The sequence below is a fragment of the Bubalus bubalis genome, chromosome 16 (assembly GCF_019923935.1).
Source record: "Bubalus bubalis isolate 160015118507 breed Murrah chromosome 16, NDDB_SH_1, whole genome shotgun sequence".
NCBI lineage: Eukaryota > Metazoa > Chordata > Mammalia > Artiodactyla > Bovidae > Bubalus > Bubalus bubalis.
Genome location: NC_059172.1, coordinates 26,121,321 through 26,147,164, shown reverse-complemented (window position 1 = coordinate 26,147,164; position 25,844 = coordinate 26,121,321). Strand labels below are relative to the sequence as shown.

Here is a 25,844-nt window from a genome sequence, read left to right as displayed (position 1 = left end):
CACTTTTCACTTTCATGAACTGGAGAAGGAAATGGCAACCCACTCCAGTGTTCTTGCCTGGAGAATCCCAGGGACGGGGGAGCCTGGTGGGCTGCAGTCTATGCGGTTGCACAGAGTCGGACATGACTGAAGCGATTTAGCAGCAGCAGGACTCTATGAACTGGGTGATCTTTGACAGAATGACTTCTCTGGGCCTTGGTTTCCTCATTTTAATTACAAGGATAATAATATTATATAGCCCACAGGATTTTTGGAGAATTAAATTTGTTAATGGATGTCAAGTATTTAAAATATGGCCTAGTACTACACCTGCATGGATGTGAGAGTTGGACTGTGAAGAAGGCTGAGTGCCGAAGAATTGATGCTTTTGAAGTGTGGTGTTGGAGAAGACTCTTAAGAGTCCCTTGGACTGCAAGGAGATCCAACCAGTCCATTCTGAAGATCAGCCCTGGGATTTCTTTGGAAGGAATGATGCTAAAGCTGAAACTCCAGTACTTTGGCCACTTCATGCGAAGAGTTGACTCACTGGAAAAGACTCTGATGCTGGGAGAGTTTGGGGGCAGAAGGAGAAGGGGGCGACAGAGGATGAGATGGCTGGATGGCATCACCAACTTGATGGATGTGAGTCTAGGTGAACTCTGGGAGTTGGTGATAGACAGGGAGGCCTGGCGTGCTGTGATTCATGGGGTCGAAAAGAGTCGGACACGACTGAGCCACTGAACTGAACTGAACTACACCTATAAACTGAAATTTTAAATTCCAGTAAATAAATCTTTAATTTCTAGAAGTTTCATTTGTTTTCTTCTCATATATATATATATATATTCTTTTCATCTTTGATTCCTTCTTTGATGACTTTGTTTTTATAGGTTTTATCAGTTTGTATCCGATGTTTTGCAGGGGAGGGGGTTCTATCATATTTAAGTCTGCTGACTTGCTTGTGGAGGACTGATTCACACATTTTGTAATTTTGGACAGTGAGCTCTCATTAGTGGTTTGAATTGAAAATCCAAACCTAGGCTTGTTTCACTAGGCTGATTTTATATTGCTTCCACTCAGTTCCCTATAGATTATTACTGCTCTGATAACCATTTCCTATGCTAATTTCTCACTTTAGGGATTTGCTAAACAAAACACATGGACTGTAAAAATTCAAACCTCAAAATCCTGTGAAAAGTGTATCAATAATGATGGTCATCAAAAGAGACTTTCCTTTCTTACCCTAGGCTTGGTTTCTTATTTTCCTGTGCTAGTTGGTAACATGTTTTCTTCTGGTATACTTCCAATACTAAGAGTGAAGGTTTCCTAGTTCTTGGACTATCATTCATTTCTAAATCCCCGTCTCCCTGGGGCCCCTCAGAGAAGGCACTGGCGACCCACTCCAGTACTCTTACCTGGAAAATCCCATGGACGGAGGAGCCTGGTAGGCTGCAGTCCAGGGGGTTGCTAAGAGTCGGACACGACTGAGCGACTTCACTTTCACTTTTCACTTTCATGCATTGGAGAAGGAAATGGCAACCCACTCCAGTGTTCTTGCCTGGAGAATCCCAGGGACTGGAGCCTTGTGGGCTGCCATCTATGGGGTCGCACAGAGTCGGACACGACTGAAGCGACTTAGCAGCAGCAGCAGTGTACATCAAAGCAGGGTAGTGAAAGTGGTCTGTGTGTATGAGGCGGACAGCAGTGCACTTTACTACATTAAATAATAAAACTGATTAAAAGTTTATCTTTTTTTTTAAGCACTGATGCAATGGAAATTGTAACAATGTTAGTACAAAACATTCTTCTGAGGTGGGGATGGGATGGGATGGGTGGAATCTCCTACTGATCTAAGCTGTAAACTACTGCCTGCGTCTGGGGTCAATTGTTCTTTCTGCTCCACTCTGGTACCCAACTCTCCCTGAGTGTGTTAACTTCCTGTTAAGGATTCTGTCAGTCCTCACAGAAGAAACAGATTTAACTGAGATTTTACAGCTATTTGCTTTTTGTTTCTGACACTTAGGAATTTATTTATTTTTCTTGTACACTTAACTGTACATTTCAAAAAATGTTCTATTTCCTCTAGCATTTCCAGGTATTTGTAGATGAGTGATTATACAATGCTATCAAATTTCTAGAATTATAAGTCTCCATGTTTTTACCATTTCTAGGAATTAATGATAAAGTTGTTAAATACCTTTTCTACTTTGTCTTCAGAACACATCATTTCTATTTGTTTATGGCACTGTTGTTGATAGAATGATTTAAGTTCATTTTCTTTAAGCAACATTTCTAACTTCAGATATTCTTGCCTGATTTCTTCTCGATTCTGGAACAAGCAGTTCAGAATTTCTTGAAATCTAACAAAAATAAAACATAGAATCTCAGTATGTTGTGAAAGGTAATGCAGTTTACTTAGAAAATTGCATGAACAAGGGCATATGGTGCTTCTATGGCCCCCTAGGGAAAGTGAGATCGCTGGTAAAGGGTTATGAACATTATTTTTATAACACTGGGTTTCTCTCTCTTTCTCTCCTCTCCAAGAAAGATCATGTTATTAAAAGATATCAGTATATTAAGGTCTATGGTATCAGTCATACAGTGTATTTTGTCTGCATAATCCAGTAACTTACCAAAAATAAAATACTTTGTAAGAAAAGGATGATAATGTGGACTTGTACTATCTCAATTCACAAGGCCCCAGAAACACAGTATTGTGTGTTGTTTTGGTGTTGGCTCGCTGTGAAGAAGTAAGCAGTGTGTGGCATAATCATATGGTGCCTCTATGGCCCCCTAGGGAAAGTGAGATAGCCGATTTTTAGCTTCAGAACTTGTAACAGTGAAAACACACCATACGGTCAGGTACCCCCTGCAGCCTGGCCAAGAGTCAGCTGACAATGCCAAGACCCAAAACATCCAAGTTTACAATGTGGTAAATCTAGAAAAGCTGCTCCATTGTGTTTCCTTCAAAATGCAAGAGAGATATAGGGAATCAAAGTTGGGGAGTATGACTCACATATCCTCCAAATGCATAACGACCTCAAGTGGAATCACTTCTGTGAAAGCCCTAAATGGAGTGTATGGGATTCCCCGGTAGCTCAGCAGTAAAGAATCTGCCTGCCATGCAGGAGATATGGGTTCAATCCCTGGGTTGGAAAGATTCCCTTGAGAAGCAAACAGCAACCCACTCCAGGATTCTTGACTGTGAAATCCCATGGACAGAGGAGCCTGGCAGGCTACAGTCCTTGGGGTCACAGAAGAATCCGACACGACCTAGTGATTAAACAACAAAAGGAGCCTGCATTCCTGCATCCTCCAGGGTCGGCAGAATATTGGTCACAGATCATGTCTGAGCTACATTAACAGTAGAGACAATCACATACAGGCAAAACTCGCAAAGAAAAATTAACTGTGAACCTTTTAAAATAAAATGGTAACACAGTATATGCATTTAAAAATAAATGTTCCTTGGCAAGAAGTTTAGGTATATTTGTAAGGATTTGTGGTAAAAACACTGACAGTTTACGTCAGTAGTAAAGAGTTCTTAACTCTTTTGGGAATGAATATAAACCACAATACATCGACTTCACTGAAGTTTTGTCAAACTGATAAATATTTCATAAGAAGTATGTACGGACATTGCAATTTCATTGTATTACATTACAACAACTCTAATGCCAGTAAATGATTTGATAAGTTATCTTTAGGTTCTACCCGAAGATAATTTCTTAGATTTTCTGTTAATACTTTACCCAAGGACATAGTTAAATATTTGTCAGTTTTGAAATTTTATGGTTCATTCTTATTTTAGTTGGTGGTGTTTAGTGATTAGGAAGGAAGGAAGGGAATTAGTATCAAAGAAAGCTCTTAAAAAAGTCATTTTTTTATAAAGACAGTCCTATGGGATTGACTAGTAACTATTTTCTAGTCACTTAAAACATTTGTGTAGCTAGAAAACAAAATCTTTGCCAATAATTTTATGTGACATATGATGAACTCTAGACAATTTTCTTGGTATAGTCATAAGTGAAGTTATATAGTTACTCTGGACATGAACAATTATACTTTTTTATGATTTTTTTGAGTATTTTCTCACTGTTCAGTTGCTCAGTTGTTTCTGACTCTTTGCGACCATGTGGACTGGGAGCACGCCAGGTTTCCCTGTCCTTCACTATCTCCGAAAGTTTGCGCAATTCATGTCCATTGAATCGGTGATACTATCTAACCATCTCATCCTCTGCCACCCTCTTCTCTTTATGCTTTCAATCTTTCCCAGCATCAGGGTCTTTTCCAATGAGTTGGCTCTTTGCATCAGGTGGCCAAAGGATTGTAGCTTAACAATTATGCTTTAAGTTTTTTTTGAGTATTATCTTTCTAATAGCTTTAACAGAGAGCAAATAGTACATAGTCTTCCCTTTACCTGTTTAAACTTCATAAAAATTATATTTCTTAAAGACAGCAAAAATTCATGGCATTAAAGAAATTCTATATGAAGTATGATATGATAAAAAGTATTACATATATTTATTTCAGAAGACAGATGCTTTGGTGAGAGAATGACAAAGGCTTTGGGATAGATAACTGTATTATTACCTTCTTTATAAATACATGCAAATTATTTCACCTGTTGAAAGAATTACAACTTAAAGTTTTTATAGTTGGTTAAGTCACGCTGAAGTGTCAAAAACACCCAAATAAGTGTTCATAGCTCAAGGCACCTCCTTCTTGAACCAACAACCAGAAAGCGAACGTCAGTGATTCAAAGCCATATCAACTCCAGAAAAGTCTACCAATTTGTACAATTTCAACTGATGATTAGATCTGGTTAAGTAGAGCTGAGCAATTTCATGCAAGCAATGACTCCAAATTTGAGCAGTGGGTGGCTGCTTTAATTTTCAAGAAACTTGCAACAACAAAGAGCTATCTGGTTACAGGAGGACCAATCCCATATTTGACTAACAAACTATAATAACACAACTAATGATATAGCAGAGTTAGAATCTTTAAGATTAAATGAATAATGAGGAGTCAATTTTACTTAAATTATTTTTCAAAAGACACTGTAAAGTTGGTAGAATATAACAAAAAGTATTATAAGACTATTAAATATAACTTTAGCTTGACAATGGGTTGTTAGTGGGATTAACAGAAAATAATTTAAACACTATTAAGGAAATCTCTGGCATAAGCAGAGCTATTAATAATACACAGGACAACTTTATGCTGTATGAAAAATGGACTCCTTGTCACTGATAGAAATAATTGTTTAATTGTTTCTTATTATATCTGTAAAACAGCACAGTACGGGAACACAGGATTAAGATTTGAAAGGATGACATATAATTCTTGTTCTAATCTGTGAGTTAGAAAACAATACCCCATTTCAAATTTCAGCGGTGCTGTAGTCATCAGATGAAATTAATGTGGGCCTAAATATCATCCAAAACTACAAAGACAGTTAAAAAATAAAGTGCTATTTTCCTAGAAGTTATCTTAACATTTAGGGTCAAACGGAGGCAGAAAAAATTATTTTCTTCAAATCAAGGATATTTTATGTAAACTTCAATACACACTTGAAACTAGGTTGAAAATCACTGTCCACTAGTCTTCCTTATGTACACTAAGACATCTGCAAACTCAAGAGTTCTGAGTGTGAGTAATCAGTGCTTTAAGATGCGGTTAGTTTCTCATATTAATGATAATATAAAATTAGCTTTGGAGAAGGCTTACTCAACTTTCAATCAAAGGTGAACAGGTTGCTTTTCCTATGGGCCTCTTGGAGCTTTCAATATGTTCAGGTACTTTGGAAACTTCTTAAGATTCCTTAAGTAAGGAACAATTTTCAAACTTGTTTGATCCAAGAATTCCTTTCTGTCCTCTTAGAACTACTCAAGATTCAAAGCTTTTCAACTATTGCCCATCAGGGCAACTTGGAAATTATCTTAGTGCTTGTGAGTACTATATTACAGCTTTTGTTTTTTAAATTTATCTGCTAAGAAACTTAGATGAAACAGATCATTTTTCTGTGTCAACTTATATCATTGAGAGATGTCCCTTTAAATAATTAATGGCGTAAACTCAATTAAGTGGATTATTAGAGTTACATCAAGTTAGGAAAGAGTAGACACAATTTATATGCACCATGTAAATAATGATAATGCCAGATGCCATTGCTTGAACACATTTGTGTCCCCCGAAATTTACATGTTGAATGAAACCTAACACCTAAGGTGATGGTACTGGAAGTGGAGCCTTTGGAAGATGGTTAGGTAGGTCATGAGGGTGGAGACCTCATCGATAGGATTAGTGCCCTTATAAAAGAGCCTCCAGAGAGAGCTCCCTCTCTTTTGCTTATGTGAGGATTCAAGAAGTCTACAACATGGAAAGCAGCCCTTACCCAACCATGCTGGCACACTAATCTAGGACTTCCAGCTCCCAGAACTGTAAGAAATAATTTTGTTTGTTTATAAGTGACCCAGTCTGTGGCACTTTGTTGTAGCAGCCAGAAGGGACTAACGCCACAGAAGAAAAATATGGAAACTATTAAAAACCAATTTCATAAGTGACATAATTAGTTTTACTTTTTCTATCCCATACTTAAGACCTGCTTCTCACTATCTGTATAATCACAGTTAAAATTACCTGATCTCCAAAGAGTACCATATAAGACCAATCTGTGACTTCCTGAACAGTTGAGAATATATAATGACACACAACAAATGATGATAACAATAAATTTCTGACTAAATTTTAATTATCTGACTGAAGTTTACAAAATCCTTAAAATGAGATCTTAATATCAATTTTACCTTTCAATTTCTTTTTTCTGAGGGTTTGAAATCATTACTTTGCTACTTTCATCAGTAAAGGCTTTCTGTTCTTCATAGGCCTTTAGTTTTTCTTTTAACATTAAAATCTAGTAGAGAGAAACAGTAGTTAAAAATACAAATTATCTGTTTCCATTATACACAGCCACAGAAAAATTTTAGCTGTGAAAAATAACTGAACAAAATTTCAATTATAATAGACAATAGAGTTTTAGACAATAAAGATTGTAGAATCCCATAAATGAGGAACTGAGAGAGATTAGCAACAATGTAAAGAAAAGACATACCTCTTTCTTCTGTTCATTACAGATTTTTACATACTGAGTTATATGATTGTCGAGGTTAAGAACATTGCTCTTCAACTGTTAAGAAGAAGAAATTATGATTGTGCATATACAGAGATAACAATCAGTTATATATGTAAACAAAATAGCATTACATCCTCATTTATTCAGCTTCATGAACCCAGAATTTGTGACAATTACAGTCATGACAATATAATCAACTATGCTCATGCTTAAAATCTATGACAAGTGGGTAAGGGTATGCTGAGCACGTTAATAACGTTAAGAAACTGCCTTCTTTATTATCAGAGAAAAGGTAATTTAAAGAGCTTTAAAGAACTTACAAAGCAGGCATTCATATAATAAAAATTGCTCATTTTTTCCTTTGTCCTTTAACTTTTAAGATACAGAGACAATTTAAATTTTTACCAGTTTGTATGTTCAAGTAGCTTTTAACAAGTTCTCAATATATTTTATCCTTTTTATGAAAGTATGAGTCCCCTGGCAGCTATGGAATATTGGAAAGAACATTAAATCCAAATACTTGATTTCGAGGCCTTGCCCACTTCTCACTTAACTTAGAATTTAATATTTACAACTTTGAACATGTAATTCCTCAACTGTAAAGAAGAGCTAAAAATGTCTTCCTCAGTGGTTTGGTGTAAGCAGTGCATGAAAAATATGTGTGAAAAACTTCTGTATAGTCAATAAAGCACAACCTTTCCCAATTTATTATACAAACAATATGTGAGTATTTCTCTAAGGAAGACAATAACCCACTTATCTTCAATCAATGGGAGTAGCAGAGGGGTAAGTGGGAAGAGAAGCCATTATTTACCAGTTGAACTCTAGGTCTATTACAACTCTGAAGTCTTGTGATTTTACAAATCCATCATCATGTTTGACTTACATTAAAAAAAAGTTACCCCAAATTATTGGCAAAAATACCAGCCTAACCACTCATTATTACATTGCTGTAGCTATACAGATTGGCTACATCAATATCATGAATGTGAAAATAAATTATTTTTAAAAAACTATTTACTTTATAAACTGAGACAGATATTGTATCTACTTTATAGATGAAGTAAATAACTAAGGCTTGAAGAGATTAGCAAACATGGCCATGATTTTCAGGTGGAAACTGCTGGTGCTGGGCTACAGCAGAGCATCAGCTTTGGCTGCAACAAATGTGTTAGAGGCCTTGACCAGTTACACCAAAACGCCATCAAAATATCACATGTCATGATGTGAAAAAGGTTAGAGAGAAAGGCACTAAAACATCCTAATTCTCCAAAAGATTAAATAATATTAAATTTATATAAAATTAAATAAAATAATAAATCATATTTATTATATATGTAATTAAGATGCTTAATGTTTTAATTGTCCTAGTTTATGCTCAATTAACTGGGTTAGTAAAGACATTTCTAGCTTTTATTTCTTAACTCATTAGTAGAAATATATCTCTATTTCATATTTCGCTAGAGGTATAAAAAAGAAAAAAAAATGCACCAAGTACTCTTAAAAACAAAGGCAGAGTAAACACACTTACAGAAGATTTAATATCCTTTGCGCGGTTAGCATACTTAAGAGTGTTATATGTGTCATCGTAGAACACAGAGGAAGGACTAATAGCAGCAATCATTATAGTTTGACAGTTTCCTCCGAGAGAATCCTTTAACAAGCGAGTGAGCTTACTATTTCTGTAAGGAATATGCTGATTCTTTTTCTGAAAGAACAAAAACAGGATTCTTATGTCATTTTCCACATTCAAATGCAAACCTGCTACCATTTCACTATAAGAATTTAAGCACTGCATAACTTTGCCCAGCCTTACACATCTTATGGGACTGCTTAGTGAATATAAAAAACAAATTTCCCACTGAAAGATTATATCTCCATCTGATTAAGTGTGAATGTTAGTTAATCATAAAATATCAATACTGTTTCATTAGTTGTAATAAGTGTACCGTATTAATGTGACATATTAATAGAGGAAACTTGAGCTTGGGGTATATTGAATAAAATCTTCCTGTATTATCTAATCAACTTTTCTGTATTTAAAACTATTAAAAATCAAAATGTCTATTAAAAAAAAAAGAAATTAAAATATAAAAGTAATATATGCCCTGGAGAAACATAATCCAGAGGAATAATAAGAATTCTGTATGGTAGAGAGCTACTTCTCTCTTTAAATAACCATCTAATATGAATAGATAATATTCAAAATAAATTATAAACTTACAAATACTTTATCTGAAAGCACAACCACAGGTCTAAGAGAACTTTATTTTTCTAGAAAAAGCAATCTTATGCTATCCAATGTAACTCTTTCATATTACACAAGAGAAAAATGAAGCTAAGCAAAAAGCCACATGACTTGCGTCAGGTCACATGGTTGGTAATTCACAAAGCTAGAAACTAGCCTGAGGTCTCCCAGCTCACAGTTGTACTATGCTTTCCATCATGGCAGTCTTTCTCAAACAGTGTGGAGTGTGCACAGGCTGGTGCTACTTGAATTGATTTTGCATGTATAAGATATGCATTAAACACTGACTAACAAATGACTCAACAGCAGTCGATTATTAAAATTAAATCAGTTATGGAAAAAATTTCATGAATGGCAAAATTTAGGAAATCAGTCTCTATACCACACTGTCTGCTCACATATTCTGAGATTTTAACTTAGAATACAAAATATATTTTGCTTTTGTAATATTCATGTGATTTTAGAAACTTGCCTTTTTTTAAAAAATAAAAGAGTTCCCAAATCATTTTAATGTACTTCATATTTATCAAAATGCAACATTTTGAGGAGTTTAACAGTAACTTTCCTATAGCTTCTGAGCTTGGTTTGAACTAAAATTGTCATGTGTGTGAGTGCTCAGTTTTGTCTGACTCTTTGCGACCCCATGGACTATAGCCCACCAGGCTCCTCTGTCTGTGAACTTTCCAGGCAAGAATACTGGAGTGGGTGGCAATTTCCTACTCGAGGGGAACTTTTCAACCCAGGGGTCAAACCCACATCTCCTATGTCTCCTGCACTGGCAGGCAGATTCTTAATCAACAGCGCCAATTAACTTAAAAAAAAAAAGGAAGTCATTTTTACAAATATAGAAGTTATTGAATATGCTGTGCTCTTGTAAGCACTTCTGGCATTGAGTAGACAAAAAATATTTTTTAATGACCCAAAGGCATCTAGCAAACATTATCCTATTAGATGATTTAATTATATTTTATACACTAAGCTCCTATTCCTAAGAAAACTCAACATTCTTTAATATTTAACTCAATTTTAAGTGTATATATATATGTATAATACTAACTAGACCAGAATTAACTTTTTTTAAAGTGTGCTTCGTCTTCATAGCAATTTAATTATCATGCTTATTTTGTAGTTAGTGCTCATTAAATTGTCATTTAAAAAAATCAAATTCAAAATAAATGAGGAAATATCATAAATATTAACTCTCAATCTGATATTCAATACCTTTCATTCAACAAATTCTGATTATAAAACGAGAAGTTAACAAAACAAACAAAAAAGACCCATAGCTTTATTTGATATACTAGGCTCTCTGTGGTCTTTGCTCTTTATGTAAACATGATTCTTATATTCTTAAAACTTGATTTATAATAGAACTTTAAAACAAAATTATATTAATATGTTTCTGGGAATTATACATATTTCAAAATACTTACACAAATAAACATATAGTACCTACCTTTGTATCTGCTAAGGCATTGATAACATTCCCAAGAGCTAAAAGTGATCGATTGATATTTGTGCCTTCTATAAACCGGGTCCCTTTAGCACTGGTAGCACTGGCTCTTTCAGACCCTGCCAGGTCAATGAGCGTCATCTTGGCGATTCGGACGTTTTGATTGATACTTGCTGTTTTATCTTGTTGTCTCAAATAAATCTTTTTGAAATTACAGGATAATACGGAAAATGAGGATTAGATTTAATAAAATTCAAAGGGAAACGCACACTTTATTTTTAAAAGACCAAGAAATCAATTATTTTCACTATAAATACATACTGAACAAGGTACAGCTTGACTGGACTGGCTGATATCCAACAGTATCAAAAGTAATTACTAAAGTTGAGAAAAATTTGAAAATGAAAAAACTTCCTATATGTGTGCTAGAGGGTAAATAGTAATAACTCTTGGTTTGATGGAAGGTTAAAACAGTTGCCTTTTATACTCTGGTAACACTTAGTCTAAGATATTTTGGGGAAATTTCAATGTCCCTGATAAACATTTCTCTCAAGATTACTGATAAATGAAGAGTCAGTGGGAAGAAGAGAAAAGATTAATGAAGCTTTGTGGATTAGAGACTTTCTGAAAGATTTGATATCCTCAGATTTGAATTCTTTCAACTAGAACTATTAGATGAGTTTCAAATAGCATAATCCAGAATAAAGCTTATAATTGTTTGAATTTTAATAGAACTAGAAACTACAAATAATAACTACTAACCTATGCTTTAGGCTTTTCTAGACCTGTATTCCTAAAAAGTACTTTATCAACTGAATCACACACTCTCTTAAAGAATGCAACTACTTACACGGTCACTATGGCGAAATCTTAATCAGTACCTCCCCAGTTTATTGGTTCTATAAATCTAGAGCTATAAAGAGAAAGTCTGCTCTGAATAAAAGATTATCTTTTGGAAAGATTACATATTTTTTACCAATTTAAGAAAAGAAAAGGAAGGAAAACCTCTAATACTTCCATTTTACTATCATGTATTTTTACACAGGTTAAAAATTTACATGTTTCTAATTTACATCATCTCAATTCTAAATATTCTTAACTGAATCTTCTCAAAGCTGCAAAGTGAAGGAAGTGCTGAGAAGTAGAAAAGTCCACAGATGAAGAGATATTTTAGAATGTTTGAAGGTTACTATTCATAAATTTGGCTACATTTAAATTCAATTTTAAGAGCTATGGTCTAGTGACCTGTTACCTGGAAAACAGCATGAGAACGAGAAGATGTAGCATTCATATCAGTGGGATGTTGTGTCCTGTTTCTGTTACCATTATCCAATAACTGCAAAATTTCCTCTGAAGATTTGGGCTAAATTAGTTGAAACAGAAGAAAAACATACAAATTAATCACTGGTCTTTAAATTTTTTAATAAACCATCAATAATCAAGCAGACTTTTACAGGTAAAATAGAAATTATTTTCCATATATTAAATCCCATTATATATCAATCGTGTATCATCTGCTTAGCCCTTTTGTGCTAAATGAAAAATAAAAGATAAAATCTAATCTCTCTGAGGAGATAAAATAATACATTAAGCAGAATAATATACTATATTAAATGTCCAAGTAGAGTTTTAAAAGAAAAGCCTATTTGATTATTTTAAAGGAAAACAAAAGAAGACTGATGATAAACTTGATTATTTTAACTTGATACTTCATTATTTTAAAATAAGTACATGGCTAAATTACCATACTTGCTATTTGAACAAGCCAAAAAAGAAGTTTGTAAACATACCTGATGTAAAGTCAATCCCTGAACGACTACCCCTTTTTGGGCATCTTCCCGGACAGCAAGTGGCCCTGAATTTACTAAGAGGTCACGAATCTGTTCATTATATACCTTAAAATGAAAAGGATTGCTTAGCATTGATGCTTAGCATTGACACTGAAACAGTAGCGACAACATCACATAAACATGTATACATTGCTGCCTTAAGGTTATATTAGAATTTGTCTCAAAGAGAAGCAGCAGCTCATTTTCATTCATCTCATCCCTTCTATCACACATTGCCATGACTTTTCTAACATCTGATACAACAGAAGAGTTTGATAACCAGCACTTGAACTTAAAATTTAATGATGTCCTCCCCCTGTAATTCCCGATTTGATGACTACAAGTCAACAGAAATAGGATAGCTGGAATTGCCTCTTCCTATTTTCTGGAAATATATGGGACAAACAGTCTTGGGAAACTCTATAATAGATTGGAAATGTAAGTTGTATGGAAGTAGTGTGGTTCTTACTGGAGAAGATATTATTTCATGATGCCCAAGTAGTCCAAACTTTTTAAATTTCAGAGCTTAAAAGTTAAAGAAAACCCCTGAAAGATGGATGGTATTTATTTCACTTATCCTTCAATTGCATTAAGTTTAACATGTAATGATAATTCCATAATGGGACAGTCTCCCCTCAACTTGAATGAGGGAACTGAGGCCCTCAGAGTTTAAGTGATTTGCCCTAGTTCACAGTCACAAAGGTAAGAGCAGAGTCTGATATCCTCACTCTACTGAATGCACTGAATACACATCTGTATTTTAAATTTCTGGCAATTCTTTTTCTTTTTAGTAATTTCTGTAAGTAATGTAGGGCTTCCCTGTTGGCTCCCAGTGGTTAAAAAATCTGCATGCCAATGCAGGAGACATGGATTTGATCCCTGGATTGGGAAGATCCCTTGGAAAAGGAAAGGGCAACTCACTCCAATATTCTTGCCTGGAAAATCCCATGGACAGAGAGGCCTGCTGGGCTAGAGTCCATAGGGTTGCAAAAGAGTCAGATATGACTTAGTGACTAAACAACAACAATATAAGTAGTGTACAGAAATAGTACAATTGACATAATTTTATGAATTTACTAAAGGTACTAAGTTTTCTACTTGATAACAAAATGACAATTATACCTATTTGATAAGATTAAAAAAACACATATAAAATTTAATCTTTAAGAATTATTTTCTGTAAGTTATATCCATGTTCTAATAAATAGCTTACAGTGATAATTCATTGCTGGTAAAACTTGTTATAATGAATGTTAACAATTTTTAAATGCAATAAATTCTTAGAAGTAGTAAAATTATAAAATGAAGAGAGAATTTTTTGGTTCTTATTTTTCTGATAAGCAACAGTCACTTTTTAAATGATTTCCCTTACCTACTTCAATCATACAAAATACATAATTATACAATTACTATCAAGCTGGTCTATGAATCAAAATCACCTGGAAACTTTTAAAATACATAGATGTCTTGGCCACAATCCAAATCTATTAAACTAAAATGTCCAGGGGGTGAGGTCTAGGTATGTCTAATTTTAAACAGCCCCACAGCCAATTGTGGTGCACAGACTTGAGTGGAAAATCATCCGATTAGACACTGCCTTACCATTAGTAAAATGAAAACAGATTTAAAGAAAGAAAAAACAACTAAAAACATTATAAAAATAAGCACACTTCGACATTCTCCCAGGTATAAAAGGATCTAAGGAAGAAATAATGAATACGGTGCCATGCTCTCTTCCTAATTAAGTTCAGAACAATTCTTTTAAAAATACTTAACTACAGAAAATGAATTTGACTTCTCTTTTATCACCAAGTTCTATAGACTGACAACAATTTTTAGCAACATAATTTTAAATCAATTTTTGAAATGTGAAGAAACTCTCAAACAATAAGATGTCAGCAAGAGCAGTAAAAACTAGAAATTGACCCTCTGACATCACAAATGAAAAGGCAGTAAAGTCAGGGATGTCTGTTTCTGCATTGGTTTCTGAAACACTATCTGAACACAAAGTGAGAGTGCCAATAATTAGTTGTTATTTGTTGAGTGTCAGCTATTAAGAGGGTAGAAAGTCTCAAATGATGAAGTATGTCAAAAAAAACCACACACACACACACACACACACACAAGAGATCGGCACAATTTAAGCATACAGATAAACACTTAGAGAAAAGGATTATAATCTATGAAATAATATTAAGAATCCATTAGTCTATATCGATACAGTAGAGGAAAGGGAAAGCTCTTCCTTATAGTAGAAAGCCAATGAAGAACTGTAGAAGAAACGATGGAATTTGAAAATCACTACCATCTGCAATCATGATAGTAATTGATTCAGGCATGAATCATCAGTGGACACTAAAATGAACAGACCAAAGAATGAGGAGTCATAGGATTTAGTTTCCCTACAAGTTATTTATTAATTATAAAGGGTAATGCATGCTCAGTCGATTGGCTCACGTCCAACTCTTTGCAACTTGGTGGACTGTAGCCTGCCAGGCTCCTCTCTCTGTCCATGGTATTTTCCCAGCAAGAATACTGGAGTGAGTTGCCATGCCCTCTTGCAGGGGATCTTTGCGATCCAGGGATCGAACTCGTGTGTCCTGCATTGCAGGCAGATTCTTTACCGCTGAGCCACCAGGGAAGTCCCATAAAGGGAAATATAGTACCTTTATAGTGGAAAAACTTTGTAGACACCAGCGTAATGAAACTGATCAAAGTTAACACAGCCAGTATCAGGACTAACTAATTATATAAGCCTCTTGATATGTTATATAAGAATTAATCATCACTTATGTGGTATTCCTGTCAGTCCATAACCTGAATGTAATCGTGACAAATCCAAACTAAAAGCTTTACAACAGCAACATAAAATATAGAGAAAAAAAAAATCCTGATTAAAGGCACTAAAGGGATGAATTGCAACTGAATACAATACATGATCTTAGATTTTATTTTCAATAAAGGGTGTTATTAGAATAATTACCAAATCTCATTATATTGTTAATTTCCTGATATTGATTACTATTCAGCTTTTATTTAACAAATTTCCTGGTTTTACAAGCCTGTAACAAACAGTTTAGGGGGAAAAAAAAAGGAAAACCACATATGCAGAAAGAAAGAAAAGAGAGTAAAATGTTAACATATGGGGAATCCAAATGAAGGGAATCTAGAAGTTCTTTATACTATCTATACTAATCCTACTACTTCTGTGTAAGTCAGCAGTTATGGCAAAATACTTAATAGAAAAAAATAAGATCTACAACAAATAATTGAAGACCAGGAATTTTAATGATTTTATATTAATATATTCATGAAAAAATTTCTGCCTGATAGAATAATTTGAAAGGACAATGGAATTTCTTATAAAAAGATTTCTCAATACTATTGATTAAACCAAAAAATAATATTACCAACTTACCTCCAGATAAGAAACTGCCGTACTACATATTTTTTCTTCTTTAATCTCATCCATGGATTTGTAAAGGTCTAGCATTGTTAGATACATCACTCCAGGTTCAGCAGCTGATCCTAGCATTGTGTGGGTCTTTCCAGCCCCCGTGGCACCATATGCGAGTACTGAGTTTTTATGAAAAGGGATCAGAGTTCTTTGTTATGACACATAACACTACTGTATCTACTGTCTAGTAAATAAGTCCCACCTGGATATCCTAAACAGTAACTTGTAAATCCAACAGATCCAAATTCATTTATAGTCATTCTTAAATCCTGGCAATTTACAGTATCATACTGTATTTCTAACTGTGAGTTCCACCAAAGCAGAGACTATGTATCCTTCCTGCCTAGTAAGTGACTTATACTACTAGTAAGTGATCTGGCACAAAGCAGGTATTAAATATTAATACAAATTTGCAGAATTCCAAATAAAAGCCATTTATAATAATTCCTTAAAAAATTTTTGTTTTAGGTAAATCACTTTGCTTTCAAGACTCTATCCAGTACAATAGAACAGTAATACATTTCTTCAAATGCCAAAAAAAAAACCAAACAAAAAAAAAACCCACTCTGAATTGCATGTGGCAAATACCCAACATAATATTCAGTTAAAGCAGTAAGTCTTTGAGAATTAATTTTATAAATTAAATCTCTCTGCTAAGTTTGTTAATTACAAAAATACTTTTTAGTAGGCTGGATTAAACTGATTCATGTTTCATTCTATTTTGTTTTATGTAAGCTGGCAGTATAACATGAAGTCTTAAGATAGGTGGATAATATAAATAAAATCCAGAAGAAACCAAAGATTCAGTATTACTTTTGTAGAGATTTTTTCATTTGGAGTTAAAATAATTTTTTTAAATCTCTAGAGACAATATGGAGTTTCATGAATGAGGAAAATAATATCTGCTTAAAAATGAGAATCAAAGAAGGTCTAATCAATAAACCACATTCCATTCTTTCTTGACCTAGAGGGTAAACCTTCTGCAATAAAAGTGAATGAGTCAGTGAAAGACAGGGAAACATATTATAGTTTGGGGGTATCTTAAAGATAATGCCATAAATGGCGGTAATTACAAAAATATTAATAATGGTGTGAAGTACCTGGTAAGCATTCAATTAACTGGCATTTTGGAGAGCTCTTTTTCTAGGAAATCAACAGAATCATTTTGAAAGGCAATTTATTATAGGTCTGTTGAGAGCACTAAAGATGCTTCTTTGGGCTGAAGATATGCTAAAACAGCACATGTATGACACTCAACATGGGCTTTAAAAATAGTTACTTCAAGGTACTATAAAGAAAAAATAGTGCTATGAAGAAATTGCCAAGTGTTCAGAAATGCTCCACTATCCCCCAGGGATAGACTGTTGCATAGGTAAACATTGGGAATACTTATGAATACAAATTGTGAGAAATCTGGCATCAACTATCTGAAGCATGTGGTTTTAAAACATAAGAAATGGAAAGGATGACCATCTATAGAAACCAAAGCAAGATCCAGGAAAAGAAAGTTTCAAAATGTTATATATGATGACTAAATTTCAAAGAAAATCTACATTTACAATGAAGTACTGAAGAATTTTTAGCAAACAAGCATCTTAAAATTGATTATATTTAGAAGAGTCAAGTAGATGTTCTAATATAAAAATGAAATTAGATGGAATCATTAAATCCCAGCTGAAACAATTACCTGTGCAATTATATCCATTCAAAAAACTACGAAGAATTGGCTTAGTAGTGTGTTCAAAAACTTCCAATTGAGTTGAAGTTTCATCAAAAACAGCATCAAATACAAATTTAAGATCCTTATTTTGTCTCTTTGTAATGTCTCGATTCATAGTTTTCTTTCCATGGAAAAAGCTGATTTCTTCTTGCTTGGGATCAAAAACAAGAATATGCTTATCCACAACATGGACTACTTTATGAAATCCAGAGGCCTTTTCTTTTGTGTTCTCAGGACGCACACGGACAACTACTTTCATGTGATGACACAGGTCTTCCTCAGTGACAGACATTGTTGACTATCTTGATTCCTCTGCTTATGTGAGTGGCTGAATATTTCTCTGAAATTAAAGAGTATTAACATTAATTCTACTATATGCAAAATGACTAGCATGTAGTACTAACTTAAAACAAAAGGTGTTGTGTTTCACTCACATAGTAAATGTTACTGGAAATCCCTAGTTTGAAACTTTCCAATGGTTCTTATTTTGACCTGAATTTCTTTTAATGGCCTAGGTCTTCTACCTCATGTCCTATTGTCCTCCCCATTGCCCCTATTCCAACTAACATGCCAAGTGCCCCAATGACGCCCTTCCGCTAGCCATTCTATCATAAAGTGCTTTCCTCAATAATTACATGACTAACTCTGTCACTTTCAAGTCCTTGCTCAAATGGTGCCCATTCTGCCCACCCTTATTAAAATTGCCAAACCAATTCCTAACTGCCCTTATATCGCTCAATTTTTTCCCAAAGCACTTACCACCTCCTAATAGAATATATATTTTCCATCTATTTAGCATGCTTGGTGTTTACTTTCTCTATTCTAGTTCAACTATAAGCCTCTTAAGGGCATTTTAAAAAAATCTTGTTTTGCTTACCAATGCGTTTCAAGTCTAAAACAATGCCTAGTACACGGCAGACACTATAAATGTGCATGTTTATTTGCGCCCGACTCTGCAATCCCATGGGTTGTGGCCTACCAGGCTCCTCAGTCTATAGAATTTTCTAGGCAAGAATACTGGGGTGGTTGCCATTTCCTACACCAAGGAATCTCCCAGACCTAGGGACTGAATCTGCATCTCCTGTGTCTTCTGCATTGGCAGGCAGATTCTTTACCACAGAGCCACTTGGGAAGCTCAACAGACATTATAAAAACTGGATGACAAAATATGCATAATTTTAGAGCAGAGACTAGGATCTATATTCAGAGATTAGAATTTCTGAATACACAAAAAACTAGGCGACTATACTATCTCTATTACTTTCTACCTGGATGAGCTAACTGGCATATATCTGGAACTATTTTTAACTCTATGGGTCTCTGCGATACAGGTACAGATAAGCTTGGTTGTGTCAATTTCCAGTGCCAAGAGACTTGCAGTCAAGATCAATTTCATTAAAAATAGTTTGTAAGCCAAAGCTATCCCTTCAGTACTTTAATACAATTCTGAGAGACCCTTTCCTGTCCATTCTCATGACCCAAACTAAAGTAGTATTAGAGCTCTCCTGAAAAACCAAAGCTAGGTTTTTCCTACCTGTGATTATATATGGTTTAGCTATAAAGTTAGGACTTCCCTGGTGGCTCAGATGGTAAAGCGTCTGCCTACAATGAGGGAGACTCAAGGTCAATCCCTGGGTCGGGAAGAACCTCTGGAGAAGGAAATAGCAACCCACTCCCAGTACTCTTGCCTGGAAAATCCCATGGACAGAGAATTGTAGGCTACAGTCCATGGGGTTGCAGAGTCGGACACGACTGAGCTACTTCACTTTCTTTTCTTTTCTTTCAGCTATAAAGTTTGAGTTGAAGAGAAAGCCCAGGGTCTGATTAATATTTCAGAGATTTATTAAGTTTTTGTATTTGCATATCATTTAATATTTTTGCATTTGATTTTTGCAATCTGATCACTTTCACTGTTGACATACTTGAGGAAATGGAAACCACTGAGGCCATTGAAGTAATGCAGACAAGAGATGATGCAGTCAATTTAGAACAGGGAGTGGTAAATATAATCTGAAGGTAAAGATAAAAGAATTTTCTGATGGGGGAATGAGAGAAAGATAGGATTCAGGAATTACTCCAAAGTTCTTGGCCTGAGTGTTGGAAGAACAGGGTAGCCATCAACTGAGATAGAAATAACTGAGGGTAAAGCAGGTTTTGGGGTGAAGATCAGGAGTTCATTCTGGACATCTTAACTCTGAGAACATTAATCAACATCTAGATGGACATTTCAAGGCAGCTGAAAGCTAAGTCAAGAAAGTAAAGGCTGTCCTCAGAGTTTTAACGCTATGTGAAGCTTTTCAGTTTTTCAAGCTTATTATGGCATTAAAACTTAGGGGGGCCTTCTAAATCAAGGAGGAGCGAATGATCAATTGTGCTAAATACCTGCTAATAGGTCCAGTTCAGTTCAGTCGCTCAATCGTGTCCGACTCTTTTGACCCCATGTACTGCAGCATGCCAGGCTTCCCTGTCCATCACCAACTCCCGGAGCCTACTCAAACTCATGTCCATCACTCCCCGAGCTCACTCAAACTCATGTCCATCGAGTTGGTGATGCCATCCAACTACCTCATCCTCTGTCGTCCCCTTCTCCTCCCACCTTCAATCTTTCCTAGCATCAGGGTCTTTTCAAATGAGTTCTTCGCATCAGGTGGCCAAATTATTGGAGTTTCAGCTTCAACATCAGTTCTTCCAATGAATATTCAGGACTGATTTTCTTTAGGATGGACTGGTTGGATCTCCTTGCAATCCAAAGGACTCTCAACAGTCTTCTCCGACACCATAGTTCAAAAGCATCAATTCTTCAGCACTCCGTCTTCTTTCTAGTCCAACTCTTACATCCATACACAACTACTGGAAAAACCAAAGCTTTGACTAGACGGACCTTTGTTGGCAAAGTAATGTCTCTGTTTTTTAATATACTGTCTAGGTTGGGCATAGCTTTTCTTCCAAGGAGCAAGTGTCTTTTAATTTCATGGCTGCAGTCACCATCTGCAGTGATTTTGGAGCCTCAAAAAATAAAGTCTGTCACTGTTTCCATTGTTTCCCCATGTTATTTGCCATGAAGTGATGGAACCAGATGCCATGATCTTAGTTTTCTGAATCTTGAGTTTTAAGCCAAATAGGTTAAGTACTTAGTAAAAGTCATCATGGGATTTGGTAACATAGAAGCAAATAAGAACAACGTGGGCAATGGTAGGACAAAGGCCTGAATAGGAGAAGACTCAGATAGCAAATAGGAAGCAATACTGCACAAGTAAGCAAAGAAATGGTGTGGGTGGAGACAGGGTTAAAAGAAGATATTGTGTTTCCTAAAGTGGAAGAAATAATAATGATAAAGCTAACATATATCAGAAATCCATATACTTTTGAAAGGAATTCAAATTAAGGCCAAGACAATCTAAAACTAGAAGACACTGGACATAGCACTCCCTTTTTAGGACTCTGTGAGTCCCCAAAATATAACACTGAAAAGGAAAGGATGGTCATTTAGATTCTAACAGTTAGGTCCCAGATGAATTACTCCTCTGGTCTTTCTTCACCCTGAGCTTCTGTCTAGCCAACTCCCATAAATACCTATACTCCTTTTCTTTGACCTTGGACAAGTTACTTGACCTCACTGAATTCCAGGTTTCTCATTTGTATAAAAGAAATAATACCTAATAGCTGTCCTTAAGCTAAAAGAGATAAAAAGCATTAAGTGTATTAAGGCATTCAATAAATGCCAATTCTCTTCCCTACCTGCCTCCAATCTTGCCTCTTCTTCCCAAAGATAACTGGACCATCTTTTCATTGTTTCCCAATGAGCTTATCACTGGCATTTTGGTTAGATCAATTCTTCCTTATTTGGAACTGTCTCAAATATTAGAGGATGTTAACATTTCTGACTCCTGTCTATTAAAGGCTAGTAGAATCTCACATTCCTTGTGATAACCAAAACTAACCTCTACATAGATTTCTAGTGGGGGAAAGGGGAAGAGAAACTAAAGAGCCTATTGATGAGGGTGAAGGAGGAGAGTGAAAAAGAGGCTTAAAACTCAATACCAAAAAAACTAAGATCTGATCCCATCACTTCAGGGCAAATAGATGGGGACAAGGTAAAAGCAGTGACAGATTTCTTCTTCCTGGGCTCTAAAATCACTGCAGATGGTGACTGCAGCCATGAAATTAGAAGACGACTGCTTCTTGACAGGAAAGCTGTGACAAACCTAGACAGTATATTAAAAAAGTAAAGACATCACTTTGCCGACAAAGGTCTACATAGTCAAGACAATGGGTTTTCCAGTACGGATGTGAGAGCAGGACAATAAAGAAGGCAGAGCATGGAAGAACTGATGCTTTCAAATTGAGGTGTTGGAGAAGACTCTTGAGAGTCCCTGGGACAGCAAGGAGATCAAACCAGTCAATCTTAAAGGAAATCAACCTTGAATACTCTTTGGAGGGACTAAGGGTGAATCTGAAGCTCCAACACTTTGGCCACCTGATGCGAACAGCTGACTTATTAGAAAAGATCCTGATGATGGGAAAGATTCAAAGCAGGAGAAGAGGGCAACAGAGGATGAGATGCTTTGGTGGCATCACTGATTCAATGGACCTGAACTTGGGCAAGCTCCAGGAGATGGTGAGGGACAGGGAAGCCTGATGTGCTGCAGTCCACGGGGCAGTGAAGAATCGGACATGACCTGGCAACTGAATAACAAAAACAGATTCTCATGTTCCTTGTGATGCCAAAAACTAACCTCTACACAGATTTTTCTAAAAGCTTTTAGAAATGTTCAACAATGCTTTGCTTTTAACTGATATGCTGCTTTTTTCCCCTTCAATGGTAGATAAAATATACACAAATGAAATGGTTAAAAGACAGATAAAACATCAGGTGATTTTTTTTCAAAACAGATCTTAGGTTGGAAGGTATCTCTTGTTAATTAACTCATTAACTCAGTAAGTTAACTGTTAAAATCCCAGTTCTTCTACTTACTGGCTGTGACAGTGGGCAAGTTACTCAATCTCCTTATGGATTAGTTTCCTCATCTGTAAAGTGGGACTAATAATAATACCTACCTTATAAAGTTCTTGTGAGGATTAGCACTTAGAAAAATACCTGGCACAGAGAAGGCATTATAACATCTGCTATTATTATTACATATAGCTTAGTGAGGAAAGAGCTATTGATGAAATAATGGTGCAAATATGCAAAGCTGTAACTCTGATAAGTGCTATCAGATAAAGGTTAACAGTGCTACCACCTAAGACTGATGGAGTTTGAAAGCTTCCCAGACGAACAACTGGAATGGAGAGCTGAAGAATGGATAGTTATTACCAGGTTAAAAAAAAGATTTCAGGAGAGAAAACTAGTTGTGCACTCAATAAATATTCACTGAGTGCCTTCTATGTGTAAGGCATTTTTCTGGGCCTTGGAACAGTTAAAAGTGTATGTGTGGGTTCTTGTTTTAGATGGGAATATTGTGAAAAGAGACCAAAGTGAGGGACTGAGCAAGTAAGTGGCTCCCAGGCAGGAGTATTTCAGGGCCGCAAGTCCAAAAGCCTGTGGTAGGAAACAGCTTGTGCAGAGGACATAAATGGCTGTGTGGTCAATTTGCTTAAATCTCATTTTGTTTAACCATTTAGTTTTATATGATTTTAATTCTATCTACAGCATCTAAAGAGATGCTCAGTTAAGCTTTGCTCAGTCCTGACTGTAGCTGGAGAGAACACAAGGGAATGGAGAGGGCTGCATTAAAAAGATTAAGCTGGATAAAAGTGGGGCCAGATCTAGAAGATTTGAATGTAAGGTTATAGAACTTAGATTGGACTTTGAAGTTAATTGGGAATTATTAAATGAAAAAATTATGCTCAATTATGTTCAAGTATGTTGATGTCATTAGGAATTAATGAGGTTGTTCCTACATTAAAACATGACGACTGCTTTTTTTTCCCCCTAACATGGCCAAGTAAAAGAGATAGACATACAGTTGATTCTGACTAAGGCACACAGAAATTACATTCCTTGACCATTTTTACTTAAGAAGTGGCAAAACAAAAGACTACATATTGTTATCTGTGCAATAATGTGTTACCTCAAAAATTATTTTCTGATGATCATTCAGAAGATAGTATCACAGTCTCTGTTCAGTTTTGTCATATCTACTTTCAAGTGATATCTGTTGAATAGAATCAAAAAAGCAAGCTGGTAGGATTTTACTGGTGGGACTAAAACATTAAGGACAAATACAACACCATTTCCTTTATAATGGAAAGGTATCTCTAGAGTGGGTCGAGTATGAAAGAGAGTGATGAAGGGGCTTTAGTAGTAATCTATAAAATGATAGGGTTGGACTACATTGATAACTAATGTTTTCTAGCTCTAAATTTTATGATTATTGTGTATGACAAAAACATAACATCTAATGGGACTATATACCTTTATATTCCTCCTTATCTCTTGTCGTGTGCTTGGTATATAGTTAAGTTCTCAAAACATCTGATTAATGAACAAATTAATAAGTTATGAAAAGTAGACATGGAATTCAAAAAAGCAATACAACCATTTTGGCAAATACATACTATACTTCTGTAAGAGAACCAACATACCATAGCAGAGTGAAATGGTTGGCAATAACAAGAAATCATAATGAGGACCCTGAGGCATCAAAAAAGTTAAATAATGTGCCCAATTTCTTTACAAAATTAGGAAAATGAGATCATTTTTATGGTAATTGTTGAAGATGGTTAAAACACTATCACTTAAATAAGGGTAACATTCAATTTTCTGGGAGAATGACTTACACAGAGAGCTTCATTCTTCTGTTATGTTTAATGAAGCAGTGTTAAAACTAATTCTCTTCAATAGTTGCAAGTTGATATAATCCAAGTTGAACAGGTAAATCCTAATCTTATATCTAGCTACTGTTTTCCTAGATAAAATTTAAGCCAGTTAAGTCAAAGATCATATGAACATATAATAAATTTGACTTAATTCATCAATTGTATGTACTGACACCGTCTTCAAAAGAAATCAGATCATGTGATGTACCTCATCTTGTTCTGCTCCAATGACTCTCCAGCATATGAATAAAATGCAAACTCTTTACCAGGTCCTATAGGATCTATACCTTGTTCCTGTCTAATGTTACCCTCCCTCTCCATTACTGTTTCAGTCTCACTGTCCTTCTCAGTGTTTGTTCAACACCTCAGTCTCATTCTGGCCTAACTTTCTCTTCTCTCTGCCTGGAAGGCTCTATCTTCAGGTATTTACAAATCTTAATATCTCAGTTCATCATTCAGGTCTTTGTTCAAACGTCACTTCATAGAGGTTTTCCCTAAAGATTTCATTCCAAACTGTATCACCCTGCCCTTGCCTCTCTAATTCCTTATCAGTTTTATTTTCCTTCCTAGTATATAAACTACTTGGAAAATATATATTATTTGGTTACATATTTATTGCTTAGTTCCCTTCTAAAATGCAAGCACCATGAGAACTGGAACTTCATCTGCACTCCAGAACCTAGAAAAGGGCTTGTCATATATTTAGAAATTTTTACATACTTGTTGAATAACTGAACGAATGAACTAATGAAGATTTTCAAGATACGTGTGCAAAAAATAAATGCAGAATAGTGGATATGGTATTCAACCATTTGTATTTTCAAAAGACAGATACACACTTGTTATGAGTGGGCTCTCTCAGGAAGAAAACACAAGAAATTGATAATACAGTTGCTTGATGGTAGGAAAATAATAGACAAGCAGGTTTACTTTTTCCTTAGATTCTTTTGTACTATTTGGGTTTTAAACAACTCTAGGTATTTTTATCTCAAAAACAAAACAATATTAAAATTTACCTTAAACACAAAGTTTCTCTTAATAACTTTGGAATACTTTTTCCTGAGCTGTTATTCTACAAATAGAAATGTGCTAAGCAATTCAAATACTTATTTAATCTCTGTAACAACCCTGTGATATAGGATTTTATATTATAGGCTATGATACAAAATCATACCTATTTTATATAGAGAGAAAGTGTAAT

The 25,844-nt window shown here is 35.1% G+C and overlaps 1 protein-coding gene across 2 annotated transcripts in view; it reads right to left on the bottom strand.

Moving 5' to 3' along the window:
- KIF18A (kinesin family member 18A) overlaps positions 1 to 25,844 on the bottom strand; it is an 84,965-nt gene that overhangs the window by 56,886 nt on the left and 2,235 nt on the right. For both annotated transcript variants that reach the window (XM_006068008.4, XM_044929319.2), the window contains exons 2-10: positions 17,789 to 18,161; positions 16,063 to 16,220; positions 12,606 to 12,710; positions 12,068 to 12,178; positions 10,819 to 11,016; positions 8,646 to 8,822; positions 7,094 to 7,168; positions 6,789 to 6,895; positions 2,177 to 2,339 (exon numbers count right to left, since the gene is read on the bottom strand). In XM_006068008.4, the coding sequence (XP_006068070.3) occupies positions 2,177 to 2,339; positions 6,789 to 6,895; positions 7,094 to 7,168; positions 8,646 to 8,822; positions 10,819 to 11,016; positions 12,068 to 12,178; positions 12,606 to 12,710; positions 16,063 to 16,220; positions 17,789 to 18,113 (1,419 nt within the window). In that variant the 5' untranslated portion in view covers positions 18,114 to 18,161. The remainder of the gene's footprint in view (positions 1 to 2,176; positions 2,340 to 6,788; positions 6,896 to 7,093; positions 7,169 to 8,645; positions 8,823 to 10,818; positions 11,017 to 12,067; positions 12,179 to 12,605; positions 12,711 to 16,062; positions 16,221 to 17,788; positions 18,162 to 25,844) is intronic.